The sequence below is a fragment of the Penicillium psychrosexuale genome (assembly GCF_028828465.1).
Source record: "Penicillium psychrosexuale strain IBT 29551 chromosome Unknown utg000005l, whole genome shotgun sequence".
Taxonomy (NCBI): Eukaryota; Fungi; Ascomycota; class Eurotiomycetes; order Eurotiales; family Aspergillaceae; genus Penicillium; species Penicillium psychrosexuale.
The window spans coordinates 1,830,405-1,854,584 of NW_026643190.1; the positions used below are offsets into that span (position 1 = coordinate 1,830,405).

At 50.9% G+C, this 24,180-nt stretch overlaps 11 protein-coding genes across 11 annotated transcripts; 6 read left to right on the forward strand and 5 right to left on the reverse strand.

Annotated features, from left to right (window-relative positions):
- Positions 1 to 576: 576 nt before the first annotated feature.
- On the forward strand, positions 577 to 2,519 carry N7518_009610 (DNA cytosine methyltransferase; the record flags this gene model as incomplete). Its single annotated transcript, XM_057190536.1, has 2 exons — positions 577 to 2,027; positions 2,090 to 2,519. The coding sequence occupies 2 exons, from the start codon at positions 577 to 579 to the stop codon at positions 2,517 to 2,519; spliced, it is 1,881 nt and encodes a 626-aa protein (XP_057038192.1).
- A 632-nt stretch (positions 2,520 to 3,151) lies between these two features.
- N7518_009611 (putative 2-methylcitrate dehydratase) lies at positions 3,152 to 4,910 on the forward strand (the record flags this gene model as incomplete). The annotated part of the gene is made up of 3 exons (XM_057190537.1): positions 3,152 to 3,403; positions 3,458 to 4,235; positions 4,294 to 4,910. The coding sequence occupies 3 exons, from the start codon at positions 3,152 to 3,154 to the stop codon at positions 4,908 to 4,910; spliced, it is 1,647 nt and encodes a 548-aa protein (XP_057038193.1).
- A 133-nt stretch (positions 4,911 to 5,043) lies between these two features.
- N7518_009612 (putative extracellular exo-polygalacturonase) lies at positions 5,044 to 6,309 on the reverse strand (the record flags this gene model as incomplete). Its single annotated transcript, XM_057190538.1, has 1 exon — positions 5,044 to 6,309. One exon carries the CDS (start codon positions 6,307 to 6,309, stop codon positions 5,044 to 5,046), a length of 1,266 nt encoding a protein of 421 aa, XP_057038194.1.
- A 547-nt stretch (positions 6,310 to 6,856) lies between these two features.
- Positions 6,857 to 7,940, forward strand: pmeA (putative pectin methylesterase; the record flags this gene model as incomplete). The annotated part of the gene is made up of 3 exons (XM_057190539.1): positions 6,857 to 7,290; positions 7,346 to 7,458; positions 7,513 to 7,940. 3 exons carry the CDS (start codon positions 6,857 to 6,859, stop codon positions 7,938 to 7,940), a joined length of 975 nt encoding a protein of 324 aa, XP_057038195.1.
- Positions 7,941 to 8,051: 111 nt separating this feature from the next.
- Positions 8,052 to 8,447, reverse strand: N7518_009614 (cytidine deaminase family protein; the record flags this gene model as incomplete). Its single annotated transcript, XM_057190540.1, has 1 exon — positions 8,052 to 8,447. One exon carries the CDS (start codon positions 8,445 to 8,447, stop codon positions 8,052 to 8,054), a length of 396 nt encoding a protein of 131 aa, XP_057038196.1.
- Positions 8,448 to 9,049: 602 nt separating this feature from the next.
- N7518_009615 (uncharacterized protein) lies at positions 9,050 to 10,002 on the reverse strand (the record flags this gene model as incomplete). Its single annotated transcript, XM_057190541.1, has 3 exons — positions 9,050 to 9,326; positions 9,635 to 9,805; positions 9,914 to 10,002. 3 exons carry the CDS (start codon positions 10,000 to 10,002, stop codon positions 9,050 to 9,052), a joined length of 537 nt encoding a protein of 178 aa, XP_057038197.1.
- Positions 10,003 to 10,875: 873 nt separating this feature from the next.
- Positions 10,876 to 14,270, forward strand: N7518_009616 (cation-translocating P-type ATPase; the record flags this gene model as incomplete). The annotated part of the gene is made up of 4 exons (XM_057190542.1): positions 10,876 to 11,121; positions 11,172 to 11,437; positions 11,491 to 13,561; positions 13,614 to 14,270. The coding sequence occupies 4 exons, from the start codon at positions 10,876 to 10,878 to the stop codon at positions 14,268 to 14,270; spliced, it is 3,240 nt and encodes a 1,079-aa protein (XP_057038198.1).
- Positions 14,271 to 14,959: 689 nt separating this feature from the next.
- On the reverse strand, positions 14,960 to 16,354 carry N7518_009617 (aminotransferase class I/II-fold pyridoxal phosphate-dependent enzyme; the record flags this gene model as incomplete). Its single annotated transcript, XM_057190543.1, has 3 exons — positions 14,960 to 15,286; positions 15,338 to 15,480; positions 15,535 to 16,354. 3 exons carry the CDS (start codon positions 16,352 to 16,354, stop codon positions 14,960 to 14,962), a joined length of 1,290 nt encoding a protein of 429 aa, XP_057038199.1.
- Positions 16,355 to 16,634: 280 nt separating this feature from the next.
- bioDA (adenosylmethionine-8-amino-7-oxononanoate aminotransferase) lies at positions 16,635 to 19,195 on the forward strand (the record flags this gene model as incomplete). The annotated part of the gene is made up of 5 exons (XM_057190544.1): positions 16,635 to 16,816; positions 16,873 to 16,966; positions 17,013 to 18,346; positions 18,397 to 18,971; positions 19,023 to 19,195. 5 exons carry the CDS (start codon positions 16,635 to 16,637, stop codon positions 19,193 to 19,195), a joined length of 2,358 nt encoding a protein of 785 aa, XP_057038200.1.
- A 140-nt stretch (positions 19,196 to 19,335) lies between these two features.
- N7518_009619 (uncharacterized protein) lies at positions 19,336 to 19,542 on the reverse strand (the record flags this gene model as incomplete). Its single annotated transcript, XM_057190545.1, has 1 exon — positions 19,336 to 19,542. One exon carries the CDS (start codon positions 19,540 to 19,542, stop codon positions 19,336 to 19,338), a length of 207 nt encoding a protein of 68 aa, XP_057038201.1.
- Positions 19,543 to 21,068: 1,526 nt separating this feature from the next.
- On the forward strand, positions 21,069 to 22,559 carry N7518_009620 (CAZyme family GH72; the record flags this gene model as incomplete). The annotated part of the gene is made up of 5 exons (XM_057190546.1): positions 21,069 to 21,138; positions 21,194 to 21,438; positions 21,493 to 21,625; positions 21,677 to 21,999; positions 22,044 to 22,559. The coding sequence occupies 5 exons, from the start codon at positions 21,069 to 21,071 to the stop codon at positions 22,557 to 22,559; spliced, it is 1,287 nt and encodes a 428-aa protein (XP_057038202.1).
- Between the last annotated feature and the right edge of the window lie 1,621 nt (positions 22,560 to 24,180).

Below are 24,180 nucleotides of genomic sequence, written 5' to 3' on the forward strand. Positions count from 1 at the left end.
TGGTCGTCCGGGCCGACTTCGGGGGGATATGAGTAAGCAGTGGCCTATGGGCACGTGCCCGGGCATTCCCCGGGCATGCCCTACTATCCGGAACGGGCTAAGCGTCTATAGAGTTGATATTGACATACAAACATAGATGAGTATACAAACCAGATTGGAGCATCTATGCGGACCTTCAATGAGATAAAATGAATACCATGGCTTTATGCCAGTCTTTCATGTGGCACAGAGCTAGATATCATCTCTGCTTTGTAGACCAAATAAAAATACAAAGACGAATCCGTGTTGCTTCAGTTGGACCTGTTATGTATAGAAGGTCTGGCAAACCTGCCATCTCTTGAATCCAAATTGTGCTCACTTGCGCGGGTTAGTCTGAACCGGCTATAGAAATAGAAGTGTTTCTGAAGGCCAACTCATCCGAACGTGAGACCATACCGGAAAAAGACCTTCAAGAAGATCTCTAAGATCATTCATCGGTTTGAATCGAACTTCATCTTCTTCGCCTTCATTTAGATCCCGGATTTAGCATCATCCGAGCCGAATATGGAACATTTTCATCAGTCAACCATCACACCGATGGCTGATATCAATGATCGATCCCGTATTTCAGTGTCTCCCTTTGGAGACCCAGTCCCTGTGAGCACTGCAGAGTTTCGAGCAGTCAGTCATGAGCGGACAATGCCCGATGAAGGTATCATCATGTTAGATCCGTCGGCGGTCTATACCACTCCACCCATGCAGGAGGCCAGCCACACCTTCCAGCCCACCGAGAGACTGCAGATCGTCATCGACCTCACCTGCGATGATGAGACTAATCAAGACATTGAGGAATTGACCTCTGGAATAACACACGTTGGGGCTGCCTCCGTCATTGACGCCGGCGACGACTCAGCGAGTGACCGGTCTTCCTCTGGCAACTCATCTCTCATCAGCAACCAGTCCGCCAGCTGCAGCCCAATACCGCAGACAGTGCAGCAAGAAATAGACATTGGGGGTGTTGTGTTCAAACCCGGAATATCTCTGGAGCTTGATGACGGCTCCTTCCTGCGTGTCGAGGACATGATTCCTCAGCCGCATGATCTGCTTTTTTTCGGACGGCATCTTTACCGCACCACGCACCCCGAAGCCAAGACATATTTGCCAAAACTTAACAATGAATTGGTCTGGCTCACTCAGAAGACCGACCTTATCAGCATCAAGAAAGTTAGGCGGGTTGTGTCCATCCGCTTCACCAACTATCGGACTGACTTCAATAACCTCACACCGGGAGATGAACTGATTTGTCGACTGAAGCTCACCATTCGCCAGAACGGAGTTGTCATTATTCCTGGTAATGCACCTTTAAGTGCAGAGCAGTGTGCCATTGAATGGTTGACCTTTGTCGAATCAGACCTAGGACTTGGAAAGCGCGCGAACCAGCTGCGTGCGGAATGGAGAGGCCACACTGTGCCTTTCGGCGAGGCTAGGGTGTCTTCCATGGCCAGGGATCTCGAACGACAGGGCGTGATTGATTTGACCGTCCCTGATCGTGCATACACCTTTGGTGACGCATACTGCGGTGCTGGTGGTGTGTCTTGCGGGGCTAAGCAAGCCGGCGTCAAGCTCCAATGGGCCGTGGATATCGATAAGCATGCACTAGAAACCTATCAGCTGAATTTTGACGATGTAGAGGTCGAGCATTCCGACTTTTTCAGTTTTCTTACCAACGATCCGAAATTCCTGCGAGTGGATATTGCACATTGCTCACCTCCGTGTCAAACCTGGTCTCCTGCTCATACTGTGCCCTGTCCTCGCGATGACGCCAACTCGGCGTGCGTATTTTCGGCTGGAAGTCTGATTCGGGAGTCCCGTCCCCGGGTGTTGACCATGGAGGAAACCATGGGGTTACCGCAACGATTCCCCGTTATCTTCAATCGAGTTGTCCTGGACATGGTTGAATTTGGATATTCCGTTCGCTGGTCGGTGCTGGGCTGTGATGAATATGGAGTGCCTCAGGAGCGCAAGAGACTGCTTCTCATTGCTGCGGGGTAAGTGGAGTGAAAGACGATGCTTTTCATATTCCAATTTATATCTAACAACGTGTTCATAGACCCGGTGAAGCTCTACCACATTATGCGCAACCCACTCACGGCATGCCTGGTCACGGTTTACGTCCTCGTGAGACCATTTCGTCCACGATTGACAACATTCCTCCCGATGCCGACGACCACAACGTTGAAGCGGCACTGGTGCGTTGGGCTTTGAGCCACCGACCGTCTTTTGATCGCCATTCTCTAGCCAGGACAATTACTTGCGGAGGTGGCGAATACAACTACCACCCCTCGGGTACCCGGCCCTATACCAGTCGTGAGATGGCCCTGTTGCAGACATTTCCCCTGGACTTCCAGTTTGCTGGGAGATTCATGCGCAAGCAGATTGGGAATGCCGTGCCCCCGCTCTTTGCCAAAGCTATCTATGGAGAAATCGTCAAGTCTCTGTATAAGACTGATACAGAAGAGGCCATGGGAATATTCCACTGATATCCTAGAGTGATGGTGACGACAGAAAGGAGGAAAAGAGAAAAGGTGGGGAATTGGGGATTGGGGATTGGGGAAAGCCCCCTGGGGTGATGATCTGCACGTGAGCTCGCAGATCAGCCGAGGGCAGCGGCCCAGATGAGCTCGGGGTGAGCTCCTTCGAACAACATTTTTGCTCCTTTGACTTGTCCTTTCCTTGCACATTCGGACCGTATATTCCGATGTTCGCTACATCTTGCATCCTGGTCTGTTGCTGTCCTTTTATGTCCGATCCTCGGATTTTGGCCAGGAAGCTCAACCGACGGTAACATAGCAATCAACTCGGCCTATTGAGAAAGTAATAGTGCAATTATCAGTCTACCGTCTGTAGACAAGGTAGTCAACCCCATAAACAAAGAATAAGAAGGCATACAAAGGCCTGTACAAAGGGTAGAGAGATGTAATACCCGACTGTAACCGACCCTCGGCAGTATGAAGTCAGCTTGGAACACATCCCCGGCCTTTCTCTCCCTTTTTTCCCCAACATTTCTCCTTTCGTCCATGATTTGTTTTAAATAACTGACCATCTCCCCCTCTTAGTCTCTCCAATTGTGTCAATTGTTGATCAACAATCCTATTCCAAACCCTTCTTCACTATGTCCTTGCCCGCAGTGAGACGCCTGACCCACACGTCTCCCCGCACTTTGGCCCGCATCTCCAGATTTCCCACTTTGACTTCTTCCCTCTCCATCTCTCCGCGTATCTCGGTGCCTCGCACTCCCCGTTTCTCTACAATGGCTGCTCGTCAATCTGCCGCCCCGGCGGTGCACACCGACAAGTCCTATGACACTGAAATTCAGGACATGGCCAGTTACATCCACGACTATAAGGTGGATTCCGACTTGGCAGTAAGTTTGCCCGGCCCGGTTAGATTAAGCACCGACTAATTCTAAATTTTACAGTTTGACACTGCCCGTCTGGTGTTCCTAGACACCCTTGGCTGTGGATTGGAGGCTCTGAAGTTCAAGGAGTGCACGAAGCTCCTTGGCCCCGTTGTGGAGGGCACTGTTGTCCCCAATGGTACCCGTGTGCTGGGCACTCCTTACCAGCTGGACCCCGTCAATGGCGCTTTCAACATCGGTGCTATGATCCGCTGGCTCGACTACAATGACTGCTGGCTCGCTGCTGAGTGGGGTCACCCCTCGGACAACCTCGGTGGTATCCTGGCTGTGGCCGATTGGGTCTCCCGCACCAACCGCGCCGGCGGAAACCTCGGCAACGGCAAGATCCTGAAGATCCATGATGTTTTGGAGGCCATGATCAAGGCCCACGAGATCCAGGGTGTCCTGGCTCTGGAGAACTCCTTCAACAAGGTCGGCCTCGACCACGTTGTTCTCGTCAAGGTTGCGACCGCCGCTGTCGTCTCCAAGATGTTGGGTCTTACCGAGAAGCAGACCGCCGATGCTATTACCCAGGCTTGGGTTGACGGCCAGTCTCTCCGAACCTACCGCCACTCGCCCAACACCATGTCGCGTAAGTCATGGGCTGCCGGTGACGCCTGTCAGCGCGCTGTCAACCTGGTTCTCAAGGTCCAGAGGGGTGAGGGTGGTCTCCGCACTGTTCTCACTGCTCCTACCTGGGGCTTCTACGATGTCCTGTTCAAGGGCAAGAAGTTCCAGTTCCAGCGCCCCTACGGCAGTTACGTCATGGAGAACGTTTTGTTCAAGGTTTCCTACCCTGGTAAGTTCAAATTTGAAGAAATGACTATACAGAATTGACGACAGCTAACTCCTGTAAGCCGAGTTCCACTCCCAGACTGCCATTGAGGCCGCTGAAAAGGTCAATGCCAAGCTTGCGTCCATGGGCAAGAGCGCCAAGGACATCAAGGAGATCACCAACCGCACACACGAGGCATGCATTCGCATTATCGACAAGCAGTTCAAGGAGATGGACAACTTCGCCGACCGCGACCACTGTGTGCAGTACATGGTTGCCACCATGCTCGTCTTCGGCCGCCTGACCGCTAGCGACTACGCTGACGGCTCCGAGGCTGCCACCTCCCCTCTGCTGGAGTCTCTCCGCAAGAAGATCCGCTGCGTGGAGGACCCCAAGTTCACCACCGACTACCACGATCCCACCAAGCGCACCATCCCCAATGCGCTGACTGTCACCTTGAACGACGGCACTGTCCTCGAGGAGGTTGTCGTCGAGGCTCCTCTGGGCCACCGTCTCCGCCGCGAGGAGGCCAAGCCCGAGATTCTGGCCAAGTACAAGCGTCACATCGAGGCGCACTTTGATAAGGCCCGTGTTGATGAGCTGCTGAAGCTGGGCTGGGACCGCTCCCAGCTGGAGAACTACGACGTCGACCAGTATGTCGACCTCTACGTGAAGGACAAGATGATTGCCTCCTCATAAGCATTAGAACGGGGTTTCTGGCGTACTGCGCTAGAGATCACACATGTATGACGAACACATATTATATACCGCAAAATTGTATAGAACTTTCTTTTCAGTTTCTTCACTTAACTATACATATGTCTCCTTATTCTCAACCCGAGGCACCAGCCGTGCACGTCACCCCCAAAGCCGACGGGGTATTAGCGCACAACACCTCACTACCCCCAGATGGCGCCTCAACAGTATAAGCACTAACCTTGACATCACAAGTCCCAAGAGATCCACAATCAAGATTGCCCGTGACAGCCTTATACTTCCCACTCGTCTTCCCACTAAACTTCTCAAAAACAACGCCCGTCAAATCCGCATCCCCAGGATTCAGCACACAGTAATCACTATCCTCCCCATAACAACTCTGGATCTGAATCGCATAGTCGCACCCATCAACCACAACACCAGTGAAAGTAACATTACTCACCGTCGACATGGCATGACCATTACCAGTAGGATACGTCTTAATCCCCGCCGCCTTGGTCGAGTTAACCATTGTCGCGCCGGACACATACACATTCTTCACGACGTCCTCGGCACTCTTCCCCAGCGACCCCACCGACAGCCCATGGCTTCCGGTGCAGGTAATATCCGTAACTGTGACGCCGTCTGCACCGGGCTTGAATGCCACGCAGTCGTCGTCGTTCTTCACGTTCACGTTGCTGATGGTCACGTCTGTGCTGGCGCCGATGTCGAAGCCGTCTGTGTTCTTCGGCTCATTGTCGCTCTTGGACGTGGCGTCCATTTTTAGATTGAGGAATTTCGCCGTCTTGGTGTTTCCCTTGACGGAGTTGAAGACGTTGGGTGGGTTTTTTTGGCGGAGGTTTGAGACTTCGATGTTGGAGCCGCCGGTGATGTAGAGGAGGGTTGGGCGTGCGTAGGTGCTGTCTGTTGCGAAGAGATCCCATCTATACGTGATATTAGTGGACTGGGATGAGCGAAAAGAGAAGAAAAGGAATGCGTACGCATCTTGCCCATTTCCGTCGATGACTCCGCTGCCTGTTACAGATCGGAATCTAAGTCCGTCAATGTTCTTGATATTGATCATTGCTGTCTGTCCCTTCCAGGTAGATGTCGACGAGCTGAATTTCAAGGTGCCTTCTAGCTGGAAGTCACAGTCGACACACCCCGCAAAGTCCAATGTGCTCTTCAGGTTGTAGGTCGTGCCAGCGGGGATGACTATAGTGCCTCCCTTGCCGCACGAGGCGATTGCTGATGTGATAGCGGGAACATCGTCGATTGAAGAAGATCCGCCTGCTACTGGTGTGCAAGATGAAGCACGAGCATGGTGGCGTCTTGCTTTGTCTGGTAGGGCGAGAGATGAGCCGAGGAGGGCAAAGACTGCGAGGGCTTTTGTTATCGACATGGCGTGGTGATTGAAGGTATGGTATCGCAGCTATGGTCGGAATAACTAAGTTTCTAGTTTTATACCTTTCATAACTTGTCTTCTCCTTTTCTCTTCTCTAATCTATTAAGTGTTTCGCATGTGGATAGTTTCAATGTTTCGTCAACGGAGAAATAAAACAATCTATTTTAGCCCCAGGCCCGCCATTCGAGGAATAATTTCTTCAGTCAATGTCATTCATTCACTTTCAAACAGATATAGGGTCCATAAATTCCCTTTGATTACCCAATGGGTTATCCTCCGGTGACTTTCCCGCGTTATTCTCCCCGATCTACGATCTGCCCTGGATATCCACTTCTACGCAACGGGGTGGGACTCCGTGAAACAAATAGGAATTGGACTGTGGATATAATTGAATATATTCGCCCCTTGATGAGGAAATATTGCTTTATCTCGGAAAATTATGTCCCATAACTATACAAGTTCCGGTGGAGAAACAACTTCTATAAAGACGTAGAGTACATAACCTGAAATCATTCCCTTCTCTCCGGTAAACACCAATTTACCAATGCAACTACACGCTTTCATCCTCGCAGCCCTCAGCACGGCGGTCCTGGGCGCACCCGCCAAACTAGCCACCCGAACAGCTAGAACGACTGCCCCCGCAGGTTGCCTGACAGTCGGATCGAGCGGGAAATACCCGACTATCGGCGCTGCACTTACTGCCCTCGGCTCTTCCTCAGCGGCAGCTTGTATCTATGTCACAAGCGGCACGTACGAGGAACAGCTTACTATAAACTATGCCGGCGCTCTGACTTTGTATGGCGAGACGACCTATGAGGAGACGTATAAGGAGAACACTGTTATCATTACGCATACGATATCTTCGCCCGAGGCTGGCTCACTGGATGCGAGTGCTACCGTGAACGTTGTCGCGGATGGGTTCAAGATGCACAATATCAATGTGGTTAACGGGTTCGGGAAAGGCGCGCAGGCTGTTGCGTGAGTATATTTCTTTGCTTTGCTTTGGTATTGGATTATTGACTGACTGTACTAGACTCGTCGCCAATGCCGATAAACTTGGCTTCTATGCGTGTCAGTTCAGTGGATACCAGGATACCTTGTATGCCAAGTCGGGAACACAGTACTATGCCAACAGCAGGATCGAGGGTAAGTCATTTTCTATCACATCCCTATCTCACTATAGATACTAACAGTTTACAGGAGCCGTGGACTACATCTTCGGCGCCGCCTCCGCCTGGTTCAGCAATTGCGACATAGTCTCCAACGGCCCTGGCGCCATCACCGCCAGTTCGCGCCAGACAACCACCGACACCACCTGGTATGCACTCGACCGCTGCAATATAAAGGCTGTATCCAGTGCTGTCCTCGATGGCACTGTCTATCTTGGCCGTCCATGGCGAGGCCTTGCTCGCGTCATCTACCAGAACTCCAACCTGGGTGGTATAGTCAATGCCAAGGGCTGGACAACGTTAGCAGAGGGAGCTACACCACTCTACTATGAGTACAACAATACCGGGGCCGGGTCTGATACTTCTGCGCGCGAATACGAGACTCCTATATCGGCGGCAGTCACAAAGGACACGGTTTTAGGAAGCGAATATGCTGATTGGATTGACTCAGGCTATTAGTGAACTATGGAGCCTAGTTCGTCGAAATGTATTTTTAGATCGGCTCGACTGTCACTCCGTAGTATTCCACACCGGTAACTTCGGCATCTCCATTATGCACATAATTGTATCTCACTCCCTAGGCTCATAAGCATAAGGCAGCAACTCATCAATAGCGACAGATTCCGCCTTGCCGCCCTTCTGCACAATAACCCGAATTCCAGGATGCAAATCGTACAGCACCTGTCGACACCGACCGCAGGGATTGAGGATGATTCCGTCGTGGCCGTCTTCGCCAACAGCGACAATGTGCGATAGGCGAGGAGTCCCGGCTCCGGCGGCTACACCGAGGACTACCAGTTCGGCACATGGTCCGCCCGTGAAGTGGAACACGTTCACGGCGGTGAAAACCTGGCCGCTGATTGAGAGGGCTGCGCTGGAGACACTGTGGGTACTTGACCTTGGGATTGCATTGATGGTATCTCTGGCGATCTCGACGAGGTTGGTTTCTTTGGCAGTTAAGCCCATGGTGGAGGTGTTTGATTGGTTTTTGATGAGATGTGTGTGATAGGAGAGTCCGATGCTACTCCGTGGTATACATGGAATTATTGTGTCATTGGGGGAAATTAAAAAATGGGAGCATCTTACAAGTTGTCTCCGTAGAGACGGGAAACGCGGAGTGCCGAGATAAATTTCCTATTTGGGTGCCCGATTATTGTATCGCGGACGATGAGAAGATGAGAGTACAATCATGGTGATTTAGTGTATACATTTTTGTGAAAACAGACTAGGAAGGTGTCCATTCGGTCAATATACATAGCCCATTTCATCACGATCATGATGAGTATGATTGCGTATAGATACATAAAACAAGATCATCTGCGGCCTATTTGGACAGATGGCGAATGGATAAATGCAGATCAAAGAACGAAATGAACAAACATGTCATGTCACGTTGACGGATATCTCAAAAGCAAAGCAAGACAAAAGAGGTAAAAGAAAAGGGAGAAAAATATAAGAAAGAAGCCGTATTGATCCGATAGCCAAAGGGCATATCGCTGACCAAATGCAAGTTGCACTTGGGCAACCCCGCAGGATCATGCATGCAGGTCAACAATTATTTCTGGAAATCATCCTCGTGCCTCCTCCTCTGGCGAATACGAAGCTTGGCAGATCGGACACTTGTACCGACGGTATTCAAACCACGACTTTAGACAATCCAGATGGAAGGCATGCTTGCAGCGATTGAGTACGAGGACCTCGCTATCGGGCGGGGAATGTGCCCCGCAGCTGCAGCGGGGGTCTGACCGTGTAGTCGGGTTGGGATTATGCTGGTCGTCAGCCAGCACGACTGGATCGGGACAGGCGAGGTATGGGGACGAAGATAGTGCTGACAGACAGATGGGGCTGGGCGAGTTAGCTTGATTCTAGAAGATTCAGTCGATGTGTCCAGAGTCGCTTGCACGGCCTGCTATCTCTAGCCAAGACCACGTATGTTTATCCAGGAACGCCGGAAATTGGCCCTGGGCGCAATAACGCCTTGCCCAGAAACCATGAATCCGCCTCCACGAAAACTCGCGGATCCCGATAGGGCGGAGGGACCGAGTGCCCAGCCCTAGTGTCCCCACACGACATCATCCAGCCGCGGGGCCAAAAGGCTCGAGGAGGGGCAGCCGGAATCGGAGACCGGTGGAATGCTGGAATAGCGCACTTACCAAGTATCTTGGCCGTATTGCTGCGCATTGGCAGGCACGTTTTGTTCTTCCAACCATCGGTCCACAGACACAGGTTGGCCTAACACGTTCTGCAACTGTACCGGTGGGAGAACTCGGGATGCGGCCATGGCCCGCATGGCGGCGCGTCGTCGGTGATGCCTCATGATCATCCTGGACGGAAAATCATACAAATCAGTTATCGGCACTTCGGAAGTTCGAGAACAATTCGCATGCATGAAGCGCGGGGGTTGCCAAGACTTATCGCGCCTCCGTACTTACACCGGAATCATGCTGATCAGGGAAAACAGCGCAACTGCCCCAATCACAACCCCGAGTATCTCCTCTCGCGGCATAGAATCGTCCGCCATGAGTGGAGGGTCATATGGGTTTTAGGTCCAAGCGAAGAAGATACGAGAAGAAAATAAAAATAAAGAATTGGAGTATCGCCCGATAGTAGACCCAATGAGAATGGAGGAATAGCGCAATGTAAGACAGTGCAACCTAGATCGGATCACTCGGGTCAATCATGTATTCAGGCACCGTGTCTCCAGGAGCAATTGATAGCCCATTATCTGAGGCGAAAAACAAAGATAATGGGGGTTTCGCCACGTAAGAATTGAAGAATTCCTCCGGAGAAAGAGGCGGATTTGAAGCGGAGGAACCCTCGAGCCCCGAAATGCCAAGAGGTTCCAAGTGCCAAGAGCCAAGAAGACCAGAGGTGGGAAATAAGCCAGAGAGATAGAAACCGACGACCTGTCTAGCCAAGGTTATGCCAAGCAATTTCCGCGCAAATAAACGCCCGAGAATTGTCGCGTGGGGACCCACCCGGACATGCCCAGACTCCGTTTGCGTCATCGATGATGCGCCAAGGTCGTCCGCTTGATACAGAGATGTGGTAAATGAAGCTGATTCGCCAGCATAAAATCTAGTTCCCCGGATGTCGGACACAATTTCCTTCAGATTACATCCGGTCATAATTGCCGATTGCATTTCGCCATCGAGTGGTATTCTGATCCTATTTATACTTTGAGAACCCCCCTCGGGAGAAAAGAAAAGAAGGTTGTTGCATAGAAGTGTGCCTATTACTCAAGTAATCCCGGTGTATGGACTCTCATTCTCCTACAGATACCTTCTATAAGTTGCCCCCTTAAGAGCCTCATAGAAGTACATCTTTCACCAATTCACTCAATTCACTCAACCCACCCAACTAGAGACAGCACTCTACCATCCGATATTGCGAAATGTCGCACAAAGGCTCCGGCTCCGAGAGCCATGTTGACATTACACAACAACCTCTCTCCCAACCCGCCCATAGTCTCACCTTCGAAGATGTCATCAGCGAACTCCAGACCAATTCGGACGATGGTCTAACAACTGCGGAGGTCAAGCAACGCCTTGAGAAATATGGCGAGAATATGCTTCAAGGAGACAAAGGCGTCTCCTTGGCGAAGATTGTCATTCGACAGATTGCCAACGCCATGATGCTGGTAAGTCAGAAGCCAAGATCCACTAAAAAATGATTGCTAAGAAGTTCTAGGTCCTCATCATCGCCATGGCTGTCAGTTTCGGCATCCAGTCCTGGATCGAAGGAGGTTTTATCGCCGCCGTCATCGGGCTGAACATCGTCGTCGGTGTCTACCAGGATTACGCCGCTGAGAAGACCATGGACTCGTTGCGATCGCTCAGTTCGCCCACAGGTGTAGTCTCTCGCGACGGCAAGACGGCAACCGTCCCAGCAAATGAGATCGTCCCCGGTGACATGGTCGAATTGAAAGTAGGAGACACTGTCCCTGCTGATGTCAGGTATGTACAACCCCCGAGAGAATATATTATAATCCCAATCTAACCCTTCGCAGACTCGTTGAAGCATTCAACTTCGAAACCGATGAAGCGCTGCTAACTGGCGAGTCCCTCCCAGTCCAGAAAGACGCAGAGGCCACCTTCGAGGTCGACACAGGCCCAGGCGACAGACTGAACATAGCCTACAGCTCGTCAACCGTGACCCGAGGACGTGCTCGCGGTGTCGTCGTGGGAACCGGCATGAGAACCGAGATTGGAGCTATTGCTCAAGCCCTTCGTGGAACCGACCCAAAGCGTCGCCCTGTTAAGCGTGGACCTGAAGGCGAAACGAAGAAGCGATGGTATATCCAGGCTTGGACATTGACGACCACTGATGCTATTGGCCGGTTCTTGGGTACCAATGTTGGTACCCCTTTACAACGAAAACTGTCCAAGCTGGCGCTTCTGCTCTTTGCCATTGCTGTTATTTTTGCGATTGTCGTTGCTGCGTCGAATGACTGGCGCGGTGATAGCGAGGTTATCATTTATGCGGTCGCGACTGGTCTGGCTATGATTCCGGCGTGTTTGGTGGTTGTGTTGACAATCACCATGGCCGTCGGAACGAAGCAGATGGTCCAGCGCAATGTTATTGTCCGGAAGCTGGATTCCTTGGAGGCGCTCGGTGCTGTTACCAACATCTGCTCGGACAAGACTGGTACTCTGACCCAAGGCCGCATGGTCGCAAAAAGGGCTTGGCTCCCATCTCTGGGAACTTACTCCGTCGGTGCCTCGAATGAACCTCTCAACCCCGAAGACGGTGAGCTGAGCTTGATTGCAGAGCCCCCGGTCAAACTGGGCGAGGAAAAATTGGGCGATGTTGCATCGCCAGATGACTTGTTAAAAGACAACGACACGCTCAAGGACTTCCTCAACGTTACTGCCATGGCTAACCTGGCCCATCTCCACCAAAGTGCCACCGAGGGATGGCAGGCTCGTGGCGAACCCACCGACATTGCCATCCAGGTTTTCGCCTCTCGATTTAACTGGGGCCTGTCTCGCTGGACCAAGGGCGATAAGCCGATCTGGCACCAACAAGCCGAGTACCCATTCGACTCAACCGTGAAGAAAATGTCTGTTATTTTCACAAAGCGCGACGACAACTCAGGGAAGAGTCGCGAAATGATCTTCACCAAGGGCGCTGTCGAGCGAGTGCTCGAGGCATGCACCACTATCAAATGGAAGCCTGACTCGGAGCCCGTCCCTATCAACGATGAAATGCGCGATGAAATCTTGGAGAACATGGAGGCTTTGGCTAAAGAGGGTCTTCGCGTGCTCGCTATGGCCGGCCGCGAGAACACCAATCCCGCAAAAGAAGGCGACAGCCCTCTTCCCCGCGAGGACGTCGAGAAGGATTTGTCTTTCTACGGTTTGATCGGTCTCTACGATCCCCCTCGTCCGGAGACCGCTGGTGCTATCGCCCTCTGCTACAAGGCTGGAATCTCCGTGCACATGGTTACTGGTGACCACCCCGGTACTGCGCGTGCGATTGCAGCGCAGGTCGGCATCATTCCCGCAAACATGGATATGATCGCGAAGGACGTTGCCGATGCTATGGTTATGACTGCTTCTCAGTTTGACAAATTGACCGAAGACGAGATTGATGAACTTCCCACTCTTCCATTGGTTATTGCTCGTTGTGCTCCTAACACGAAAGTCCGTATGATTGATGCCCTGCATCGTCGTGGACGCTTTGTGGCTATGACTGGTGACGGAGTTAATGATTCTCCCTCGCTCAAGCGGGCTGATGTCGGTATTGCCATGGGTCAGAATGGCTCGGATGTGGCCAAGGATGCTTCCGAGCTGGTGCTGTCTGATGATAACTTTGCTTCTATCATCAACGGTATTGAGGAAGGTCGTCGCATTTTCGATAATATCCAGAAATTCGTTCTGCATCTTCTTGCGGAAAACGTTGCTTTAGCATTGACCCTTCTTATTGGATTGGCCTTCAAGGATGAAACCAACCAGTCTGTCTTCCCTATCTCCCCCGTCGAGATCATCTGGATTATTATGGTTACCTCTGGTCTCCCTGATATGGGTCTAGGAATGGAGATTGCCGCCCCGGAAGTGATGGACCGACCACCGCAAAGCGTAAGTTCCCCCAAGCCTTTCCCTAACAATTCAATTGACTAACAAACCACAGAAACAAGGCATCTTCACCTGGGAAATCATCATCGACACCCTCGTCTACGGAGTCTGGATGGCCGCCCTCTGTCTGTCCGCATTCTCCCTCGTCATGTTCCGATGGGGCAACGGCGAGCTCGCTCAGGGCTGCAACACACACTACAACGACCCCAATAAACCCTACGACTGCGACACAGTTTTCCGCGCCCGCGCCACTACATTCACCTGCATGACCTGGTTCGCCCTCTTCCTCGCCTGGGAGATGATGCATCTGCGCCGCAGCTTCTTCCACATGCAGCCCGACTCCAAGAAACGCTATACCCAGTGGATGCATGATATCTGGCGCAACAAGTTCCTCTTCTTCGGCATCATGACTGGTTTCGTTCTTGCATTCCCTATCATCTACATCCCTGTTATCAACCACAGTGTTTTCAAGCATACCAGCATTTCCTGGGAGTGGGGTATTGTTTTTGTTGAGACGGTGCTTTTCTTCTTGGGTATTGAGAGCTGGAAGTGGTGCAAGCGTGTCTACTTCCGTCGTCAGGACCGCAAGGCGGTGGCGAATGGTGTTTCGCCTGGTGATGACCGTCGGGATCTGAGAGATTTCAGTCGGTATACCACTATGGACCGCTCGGATACCCAGGCTAGTATGAAGGTGGAGCAATCTATGGTCTAGATATGAACAAGTAATTTCAAATGCAGAGGATTTAAATCAATAGAGATAGATGCATGTTACAAAATGAATGCCTAGTAAAATCTCAGTGATATTCCATGGACTCTCTTCATCGGCCAGGAGATCGAAATTAGTGACCTTACACTAACTACTTCAGGCCTTAGCACAACGATGTACTTTGATCTACTAGCTCTGCATGATTTCCGCGTCGGTATCCCATTCAAACACCCTCGGTAATGGTCGGCAATATCAACCATTCGTCTAATACTCCGCACTGATAGTCTCGGTGCGGAGGTATTCGACATGGAGAATAAGTGGGCATCACGGCCCGAATCCCGGATCCATTCCACATATAACGCCGACATCCATCCCTGGTGCCGAGGCTGGGCAATAGGTACCAAGACCAGGTGGCAACCTCGGACCGTCGGGCTAAGGGCTGGCCGCGTATTTTGATACCCGAAGCAGGACAACGTGATCGGACTGGATTTTGGATTATGGGCCATAGTCAGCAGGATGGGGTGGTTGAAGTTTGCCAGTTGATATTGTAAGGACATGAAACATCGTCTTGTTGGTTTGCATATAGGCATTCAAGTAACCGGATAACGACCTATGAGATAACAATTTAAATGAATGGGCTTGAATAGAGATTACTAGTAGACAATCCCTAGATGCAAACCAACTACCTCGTACTTTTATAATTTTGATACATTTCTGTGACTTTGATCGAGCCACGACTGAATCATCCGCGTCAAACCATCGATTTCCGCCTCGGTGTTTCCTGCATGCAAACACACTCGCACCCGTTCCTTTCCCTCGGGAATCGTCGGTGGCATGATCGCGCGAACAATGAATCCGTTTTCCTGGCAGAAACTCGCCAGCTGTCGTGGCTGCGATGTGCGAAGGGAGATAATGGGAGATGTGGGGAAATGGTCGACTTCGAACATGACTGATTCATATGTATGGAGGCCCGCCAGCCGTTGTCGGAGATGACCGATCAACTCCTGAAGCCGGCGTTGTAACTGTGATCCAGTTAGCTGGGTATTAGGAGTATGGAGACATGATCAACTTACTGATTCGGTTTCACCAGATGCCAGGATCTCATATGCTGCGCGAATCGATGCCAGGAATGGGAATCCCAGAGCGGTGGTATAGATCAAACTCCGCGCATAGTTGATCAGGTAATCCCTTGTCTCTGGTCCACAGAGAACCACGGCTGGATATGGTCAGTTCGGTATTTCAACGGGCGATCAAAACAGATCATACATACCTCCATGACTCGCTAGTGCCTTGCCGAATGTGTGCACTCGGATGAACATGCGATCCTGAACGCCGAGTTCCTGAACCACGCCCGCACCCCGCGGTCCAAACACACCAGTCGCATGCGCTTCATCGACGTAGAAATATCCATTGCCTTGAGGTAGCAGCTCATCAACAACCGCGATAAACTCCTTGATGGGCGCAACATCGCCGTCCATGCTGTAGATGGACTCAATGAGCACGAAGACATTGCGCGCGCCTTCCGCAATAGCTGGGTCTTCATCTATTTGCGACTGCAGAGCCTCTCTCAAGCCAACCGGCGAACTGTGGGCAAACATCTCCCGAGGACCGGCCCGCGACAGACGCATGCCCTCATGGGCACTGGCATGAATGAACTCATCGTACAAAATCACATCGCCTGGTTGAGGGATGCTGGATAGTACGCCGACGTTGGCGTCGTAGCCGGAGTTGAATAGAAGTGCTGTCGGGGCTTGATGGAATGTCGCGAGGAAGTTCTCGAGCTCTTCCGCGTAAGCCGAATTCCCGTCTAATAGCCGAGATCCCCCGCTGGCAAGAGGGAATGATGGCGGCGTGTTGTTCAACAGTGCCAGAAAGCGTTCTCGGTATGCAGAGGAAGTTGACAGTGACAGGAAGTCATTGGAGGAGAAATCCACAGCTGTCCGGGGTAAAACGGTCAGCCTCCGACGGGCGGATTTGGCTTCCCGGCGCGACAAAGTGGCGGATAGTGAGTCAACGAGTGTTTTGTGCGATGTTTTCCCTGCTGTCCCGGATGTCCTAGATGTCCCTGGAGGAGTCATATCGGCCTTCATGATCACGTCGATTCCTTTGTTCCTGTTCCTGCTCTGTTCCCGTACTGTTCCTGTCAACGGTTATCCACTTGATTTTCGATTCGGATATTGTTGATTGTTGAGATTGGCAAGAGAACAGATTCTATTCCCAAAGCCAAGATCCCAAGTCGTTGAGAAACCCAACAGGACAATCCGGTGAAATGCAAAATTGTGGGGATTTGCGTGGAGTCGGAAACTCAATGGCAGTTGACCCGCCGAGGTCTCTTGGACTTCATCGTGACTCACTTCACTTCATCTCGTCATGCCTCCGGTCGGCGCAGCGCTCTGGCGCAGTTTACGAGCCCACCAAGTCTACGGCGCTAACACGGACGTGGGGAAAACAATTATCTCCACGGTGTTGTGTAATGCGGTTCAACACCAGAAACAGCGCGCCGCATTCCTCAAGCCTGTTTCTACGGGGGCATTAGATGATGCCGATGATCGGTAGGCGAACTTTGAAGCAATTCGATTGAATTAATTCCGGTCACTGACGGTCGCAGGCACTTGCGGCGTTATGGCGCCGGGACGCTCACCAAATGTCTCTACCAATTCGATGATCCCGTGAGCCCGCACTTGGCAGCAAAGGATAAATTTGTAAGTGCGATTGTCCTAATTAAAAGACATAAAGCTCATCGCGCAGGTTCCGCGAGACGATGACCTTCTCGCATCCATACACAACACACTGTCCGGCTGGGCGCGGTCCGACATTGACTTCGCCCTTGTTGAGACGGCCGGGGGCGTGCACTCCCCGGGCCCCAATGGCAACTCACAGGCAGACTTGTATCGACCACTCCGGATGCCAATCGTGTTGGTGGCAGACTCTCGTCTAGGGGGTATCTCTTCTTCGATTTCTGCCTACGAGTCGTTGCTCCTCCGTGGCTATGATATCTCATCGGTTCTCGTGTTCCGAGATGAGTACTATCAAAATCATGAATACCTCCGGGAATACTTCCAGAAGAAGAGCATTCCCTTGGTATCGCTACCAGCGCCTCCAGCCAGACCGTCGCAGCTGGATGCCGACTCCCAAATAAGGGACGAGGAGGCCATGTTCAGCTATTACCAAAACTCCGCAAAGGAGTCGGAGGTTCTCCGATTGCTTGAAGAAATGTCCGTCAACAATACCGAGCGCGTCCAGCGTCTCGAAGAGATGGCCGACCGTGCGCAAGAGCTGATATGGTACCCCTTTACCCAGCACCAAGGCATGAAGGCCAAGGACATTACCGTCATCGACTCAGCGCATGATGACTACTTCCAAACATTTGGCTCCAAAACATCCAAAGATGCAGAGGGTGAATTGCGCCCGACATTCGACGGATCCGCGTCCTGGTGGACTCAAGGCTTAGGCCACGGTAACCCCGAGCTAGCACTATCTGCTGCCTATGCCGCCGGTCGGTACGGACATGTCATGTTCGCAGGAGCTGTCCATGAGCCAGCACTGACGCTTGCGGATAATTTACTGAAAACCATCGAAAACCCGCGGTTTACTAAAGTCTTCTACACGGACAATGGAAGCACGGGGATGGAGGTTGCTGTGAAGATGGGTCTACGCGCTTCCTGCGACCGGTACGGCTGGGATGCCTCCCAGGAGCAGGTTGGTATTCTTGGACTCAAGGGTAGCTACCACGGTGATACCATCGGTGTGATGGACTGCTCGGAGCCTTCGACATTCAATAAGAAGGTTGAGTGGTATCGTGGTCGTGGCCACTGGTTCGATTTCCCTCTTGTCAAGATGGTTGGCGGATCTTGGAAAGTTGAGATCCCCGGTGAGCTGCAGGGAGAACTCGGCGAGGATGTTGCTTTCGCTTCATTTGGATCGGTCTTTGACCTCAGCCAGCGTCTTGAATCGGCCACTGCGCAGCGTTACAAGGACTACATCCGTCGCACTATTGAAGACCTGGTCCAGCGCCAAGGAGTGAAGTTTGGAGCATTGATCCTGGAACCGGTCATCCTAGGTGCGGGTGGAATGCTTTTCTGGTAAGAATCCGCTACGATCCTTCATTTACATGAACTAACGATTCCCTTAGTGATCCTCTCTTCCAGAGATGTCTGACCGATGTGGTCCGCGACCACCCAGAGCTGTTTTCCCCCAACGCTCCCGCACATAAACAATCCCCGTCATGGTCCGGCCTGCCAGTCATCTTCGACGAAGTCTTCACCGGGTTGTACCGTCTCGGTCGGCGGACATCCGCCTCTTTCTTAGGTGTGCACCCCGACGTCGCCGTTAACGCCAAACTCCTCACGGGCGGGCTGGTACCACTCTGCACGACTGTCGCTAGCGAGGAAATCTTCAATGCTTTCTCGAGTCCCGAGAAGAGCGATGCCCTTCTCCATGGCCACAGTTACACCGCCCATGCAGTTGGATGCACGGTCGCTGTTGACTCCTTGAAGACCATGGCTAAGCTTGATACCGATGGATCGTGGGATGCATACCGCACTGACTGGCGTAGCAGTTCGCCTGCTACTGTTGAATCAGCTCCCGAAGTGTGGAGTGTCTGGTCACACGGTCTGCTTGAGGACCTCTCTTCCACAAAGTCCGTGGAGAGCGTGTTTGCCATTGGAACCGTGCTTAGTATCTCACTGCGTGATGCAGCTGGTGGAGGTATGTTATGTTCTTCAGACCTGAATCATTGATAAAGCTAATATATCGCAGGCTACAACTCCAATGCCGCAAAGGGACTGCAGCAGAAGCTGGCTGTTGGCGGTGATCAGTTCAATGTTCACTCGCGCGTCCTTGGTAACGTGCTTTACCTGATGTCTAGTGTCACTTCCAAGCCCGAGTCGCTTCGAGAGCTAGAGCGTCTCCTCCGTTCAGCATTAGTCTAGGTACTGTAGACGTGAATACCTATACATATCTACTGTACAGTTGTGCAGTTGTGCATTCATTTGTAAAATCAAAAATATAAGAGAGAGAAAAAAATAAAGGGAACCAATTTCAAAATGTGTGATACAAGAAAATGTACTAATCAATACTCATAATAATTTTGGAACTCGTCATCCTCACCCTCATCCAGATCGACCTCGTCCTCGAAGGAAATAAACACATTATCAAAAAGAGGCAGAGTGCCATCCCCGTCCGCCGTCTCCCACTTTTCCTTTTCGGCATCAGTAAGTGCAGCTAAAGTTGCACCCCGAGACTCTAACAAGTCGACCATATCCTGGTCACCCTTCATTTTAGCAGCATAGAGTCCAGTATGTCCGTACTTTGAAATATTGAATCCTCCATCAAGAAGAAATCTCACCATATACTCATCCTCGTTTAGTACAGCTAGCTTCAACGCTGTTGCTTGCGGCCCCACACCGTATTCGAGCAATGTAGGGGTAATTTCCCGTCCATCATCTTCCACAGCACAATATAACGGTGAAGGGCATACAGCTCTGGATCAGCACCACGCTGAAGCAGTAACTTTACCAGTTCCACCCTCACGTGCTGTACCGCAGTAAAGAGGGGCGGGTAATCAATCGCCTTAGTATGCCACCAGTTGTGAGTAGCCAATATAGATTCCCCACTGTAGAAGTTGGCCTATGCACCAAAGTCTAATAAGACGGTCACGGTTTCGGTATAGCCACCCTTAATTGCCAGCACTAGAGCGTGCTGGATATTCCTAATGCCCAGGATGCTGTATCCCTGTTGGAAAAAAGGGTGGATAGAAACAGCCATAGGGTCCAGATTTTCTCGTATTATGTGCATCGTGTCTTCTTCTTCTTCCCACATTCTTAGCATTGTGCCTTTTTCGTACATTCTTGTAGGCTTCCTTTCCGTTGCTTCTATCACTGCCCGGGATGCTGGAGGCTGGTTGCTGGCAGCATTTAGCCCGTCTAGCAAACTTTGAACTTATAAAAAGAGGTTCCGCTGGGCGAGAAACCAGAGCCTGGCTCCATGTCTATACCGGGCGTGAAAGTAATACAGAAACTTGATAAGTCTTTCGTATAGATCACGATTGGTGTGGACGAAGGCGTAAATATCCGTTTGGCGGCAAAGGCATGATGCGATGATCCACAGGATCTCAGTGGGTAGTTCGACGAGCCCCATTACGGGAACATGGATTCAATCTCGCGAGTGTATGTATGTATGTACAGGGGAAGTTGAAGATACGTGGAACCAGGCACGGCTAACCCGCAGCGGGTCGTGGGCTTTGGTGCACGTGACGCCAAGACCGGCCACGTGAGCGGCTTAAAATGGTGTCAAAAGCGGCCGTTTGTGGCCTCCCTTCAACGTGTCATCCTTAATGTGAGTAAAAATGGAAGCGAACGAGTAGTAAATGGGGAGTTCCGTGGGTGCGAAGTGTTGTTAGGGTGCGGATAGGGCAGACAAAGCTCTGAGCGAATGAGCGAGTTTTTGCAGGTCCGGGGCTGGCGTATATATAACGTCTAAGACCTTACGATTAATATTGCGGAGCAATATTACGGAAAATGGATGAATGAATCCTACAATTAAGGGACTGTAGCTCCACAGTTTATATCCGTGAGAGTTGGACTTCCATAAGATACGCCATGACCTCAACGTAGGATTCGTTATCAACCGGGCTTATTGCAATCTTAAAAAATCGCTTCACATGTAAGCGCTATACCGGGTTGGGCAAGCCTATGTAGGGGCCATGGCGCCCTAGATATAGCCTCGGACCCTGTTTTTCACTTCCCCCGCAGTCTTTCCCCGTGTTTATCATCTCCTGCCACCTTTGTGTCTTCGTGTCTTGAGATGTCACTGCCTGTTATCTCGGTCGCGGGGAATGGGTTATTGAGTAGGGGCCATCGATTTCAGATCAAAGGTAAGATCATTTGAACTGTGCTATCGATGCCAAGCCAAGATAACATCTGAAATAGGTGTCGATTACATCGGAGATGCCTCTGGTTCGACTGCAATCGATGTTTTGGCAGATTCGAGGGCTAGCCAGTGCGCAATCGATGCGCCTATCCTAAAGGCACTCGGGGCCAACACTATCAGGGTGTACTATACAGATGCGACTCAGGGCCACGATAAATGCATGCAGATTTTCCAGGACAATGGAATATACGTAATTGCAAACATGGCGACTCAAAGGGCTTGGGCGGATGTCAGCTCGAACATAGTAAGCATTTCCGGTTGTTCGTGTGTTCTTTATGGATACTAACATCTCTGCAAGGCCAACTCACCATGGCAAATGGACGTTTTCGAACAATATGCGGCTGTTCTTGATTCAATGGCCGGGTATAGCAATCTCCTGGGGCTTCTTATTGGAAATAATATTATTTCCAGCCAAACTATTACTGGTCAAGGTATGAAACCCACCGCTCACAGTTTTTGCACGAGCTAAATGTATAGCATAGGCCCTACAATCGACCTAGCCCCATATCTAAAGGCCGCAGCCCGGGATATGAAAGCGTATGCTGTTGCTAGGAAGTACCGTGCTATACCGATTGGATATGCCACAGATTCAGATTATACCTATATTCAAACGTTGGGAGAATACTTGGTGTGCGGAGGCAAGAGTGACGAGGCTATCGACTTCTATGCAGTCAATGAACTCGGGTGCAACTCGTCCATGAGCGCCTCTGACTACGATGTATTGACGTCAAGGCTAGGAGGCCTAGGGGTTCCCGTTATCATCTCTGAAACTAGCTGCAACCACCATGCGCCGCGGCTCTTCGAGGTTAGCACGCAAACAACCCTGGCCGACTACAATTCGTTGAAAAGGTGGTCTGCCGTGACTGCAAATACCCCCCTCCACCTACGCTTCCTACTCCTTCCTGTCCGTCGATCAATGCATACTGGCCTATCAACCCCAGTGCCGCATTGCCAACGATTGCAGGTCTTGACTTTGCGACGATCCAAGCAGCGCATGCTACCAGTACCGCGGATGGAACCCGCACGAGTACTAGCATACGCCCCAGGAGCACCTATAGCCCGCCACACAATACTTCAAGGGGTACAATGGCTGGAATCGGTATCGGTGCTACGTCTGGCGTAGTGCTCGCTTTCGTCGGCGCGTTCCTATTTTACAGGCGCCAATGGAAAAAGAAAGGACGAAGACATCCATCATCTTCGTTGCCACAGACGTCAGGAAGTTCTCATCAAGACGCTGAATTGGGTCACATCGCTCTGCCGGCTAAGTCGTCCCATACTGATTTACCGAGTCAACTACCAGGCTCGAATCCTAAGGCCCATCTTGACTCTGTTGTGGTTCACAAGGTTGACAGGGAAGAGGTGTGATGAGTCTGATAGAAGCTTGAGCGACAGCTCTGACCTAATTGAATATCAGATAAATTAGAATCGTTCATATTTTTCAATGTATTTCCTAGGATATTTTCATAGTTCTCATGTGCAAACCCATTCTTTAGCACGCTTGCTTAAACCCAACCAACGTCGAGGCAAATCATATACCACGACGACTGCCCTAAACAAATTCCTCGACACACTACATGTACCAGCTGTGACGATGAGGACATATCCGACAGGACCCCAATCATCAGTGAAAGCCGAGGAAATGACCACTATAGCCTCTACAGACGGAATCTCAATTCAAGGCCCAGGCCAAACTTTCCTAGAAGTCTACAATATACGATGTACACACGTGGCCACCATAGATAGGTCAATTCTAGCAACTTAATGACATTCCCTACGGAACAGTATGTTGTACACGCCTACGTTGTCGGCCCCATGGAATCTCGACGTTAAGACCACCTTCGCTACACTAGTGGGGTACGGCTATTCCGCGGGTGTGGACAACTAGTCAATATATTCACGGATAATTCCGGCCCTTGGTTCATGAATTCATATTCGGTGGATAGATACTCCGTAAGGAGGAGTTTGTGGAGCAGCAATATGTACTCTCATTAACTAAATTACAAAACGGACCCCACGATAACTGCGAATGGAGTACTTTTTACGACTAGCCTGAGTGCGGATAATCATTATTCACGCGTTTGAACTTTCACTTACGTTTGAATTGCTTGCAACCTGGGGTAAGTCTGGAGATGCAGGGACCAGAATGTGGAGGGAGGTACGAAGTACAATATACACAATACATAGGTACGGACTCCATTGTCCATTTCGGTAAGTGGTCTATAATAGATGGTCCCGATTAGGAAGGCATTGAGTTATTATTTATAATAAATGGGTCTATTTGGTCCAAACAAATAGCAGCATCTGCCCCAATGGCCTGGAATATCCTTCGGATATGCGGCTTTACGAAATAACCGAATTATTGCCTACGCGAGCTTGGCAAGGCTTGACTGAGATTGATTTTTCTGGTGGCGAAAGAGCTTCACTTCCCCACAGTTGCTCTTTGTATACTGGCATTCTTCTGGCTACTGAGCCCTAAGATTTGCCTTCTCTCAGGTACGGTCTACAACGTACGATGCTCTTCATCCATCTTCACAATAATCGACATAACGTGCATAGAGTAACCACGATTATACGGCTGCACGTCTTGGCATTTAGTAACAGCTCGAAGCCATTTACTCGGGATTGGCCCGGGATAAGCTTGGAAGCGGCTACCATCGGCCAGCAGCGCAGTCCGGCGTTCTTCTTAGATAATAGAATTCCGAGCCGAGTCTGTAATTGGCCCGTTTCCAGGAAAGCGGGTCATGATGACTCCACTCATCTGTTCAGAAGCGGGTCCCCCTACGCTTAATTTATATGATCGCAACTTGGCACCAAAGCTTTTCTCTTTTTTCGTCTCAGTGAGCCTCAATATTAACCAAATATGGTAGAAATAGGAAATAGGAAATAGAATTCATTCACCGTTCAGAACTTCAGCCCGGTACATCCCCACCTTCCAGAAGATCCGGGCTCCAGAATTCTGCCCTCCAACTCTCCATACAAGTGAAGC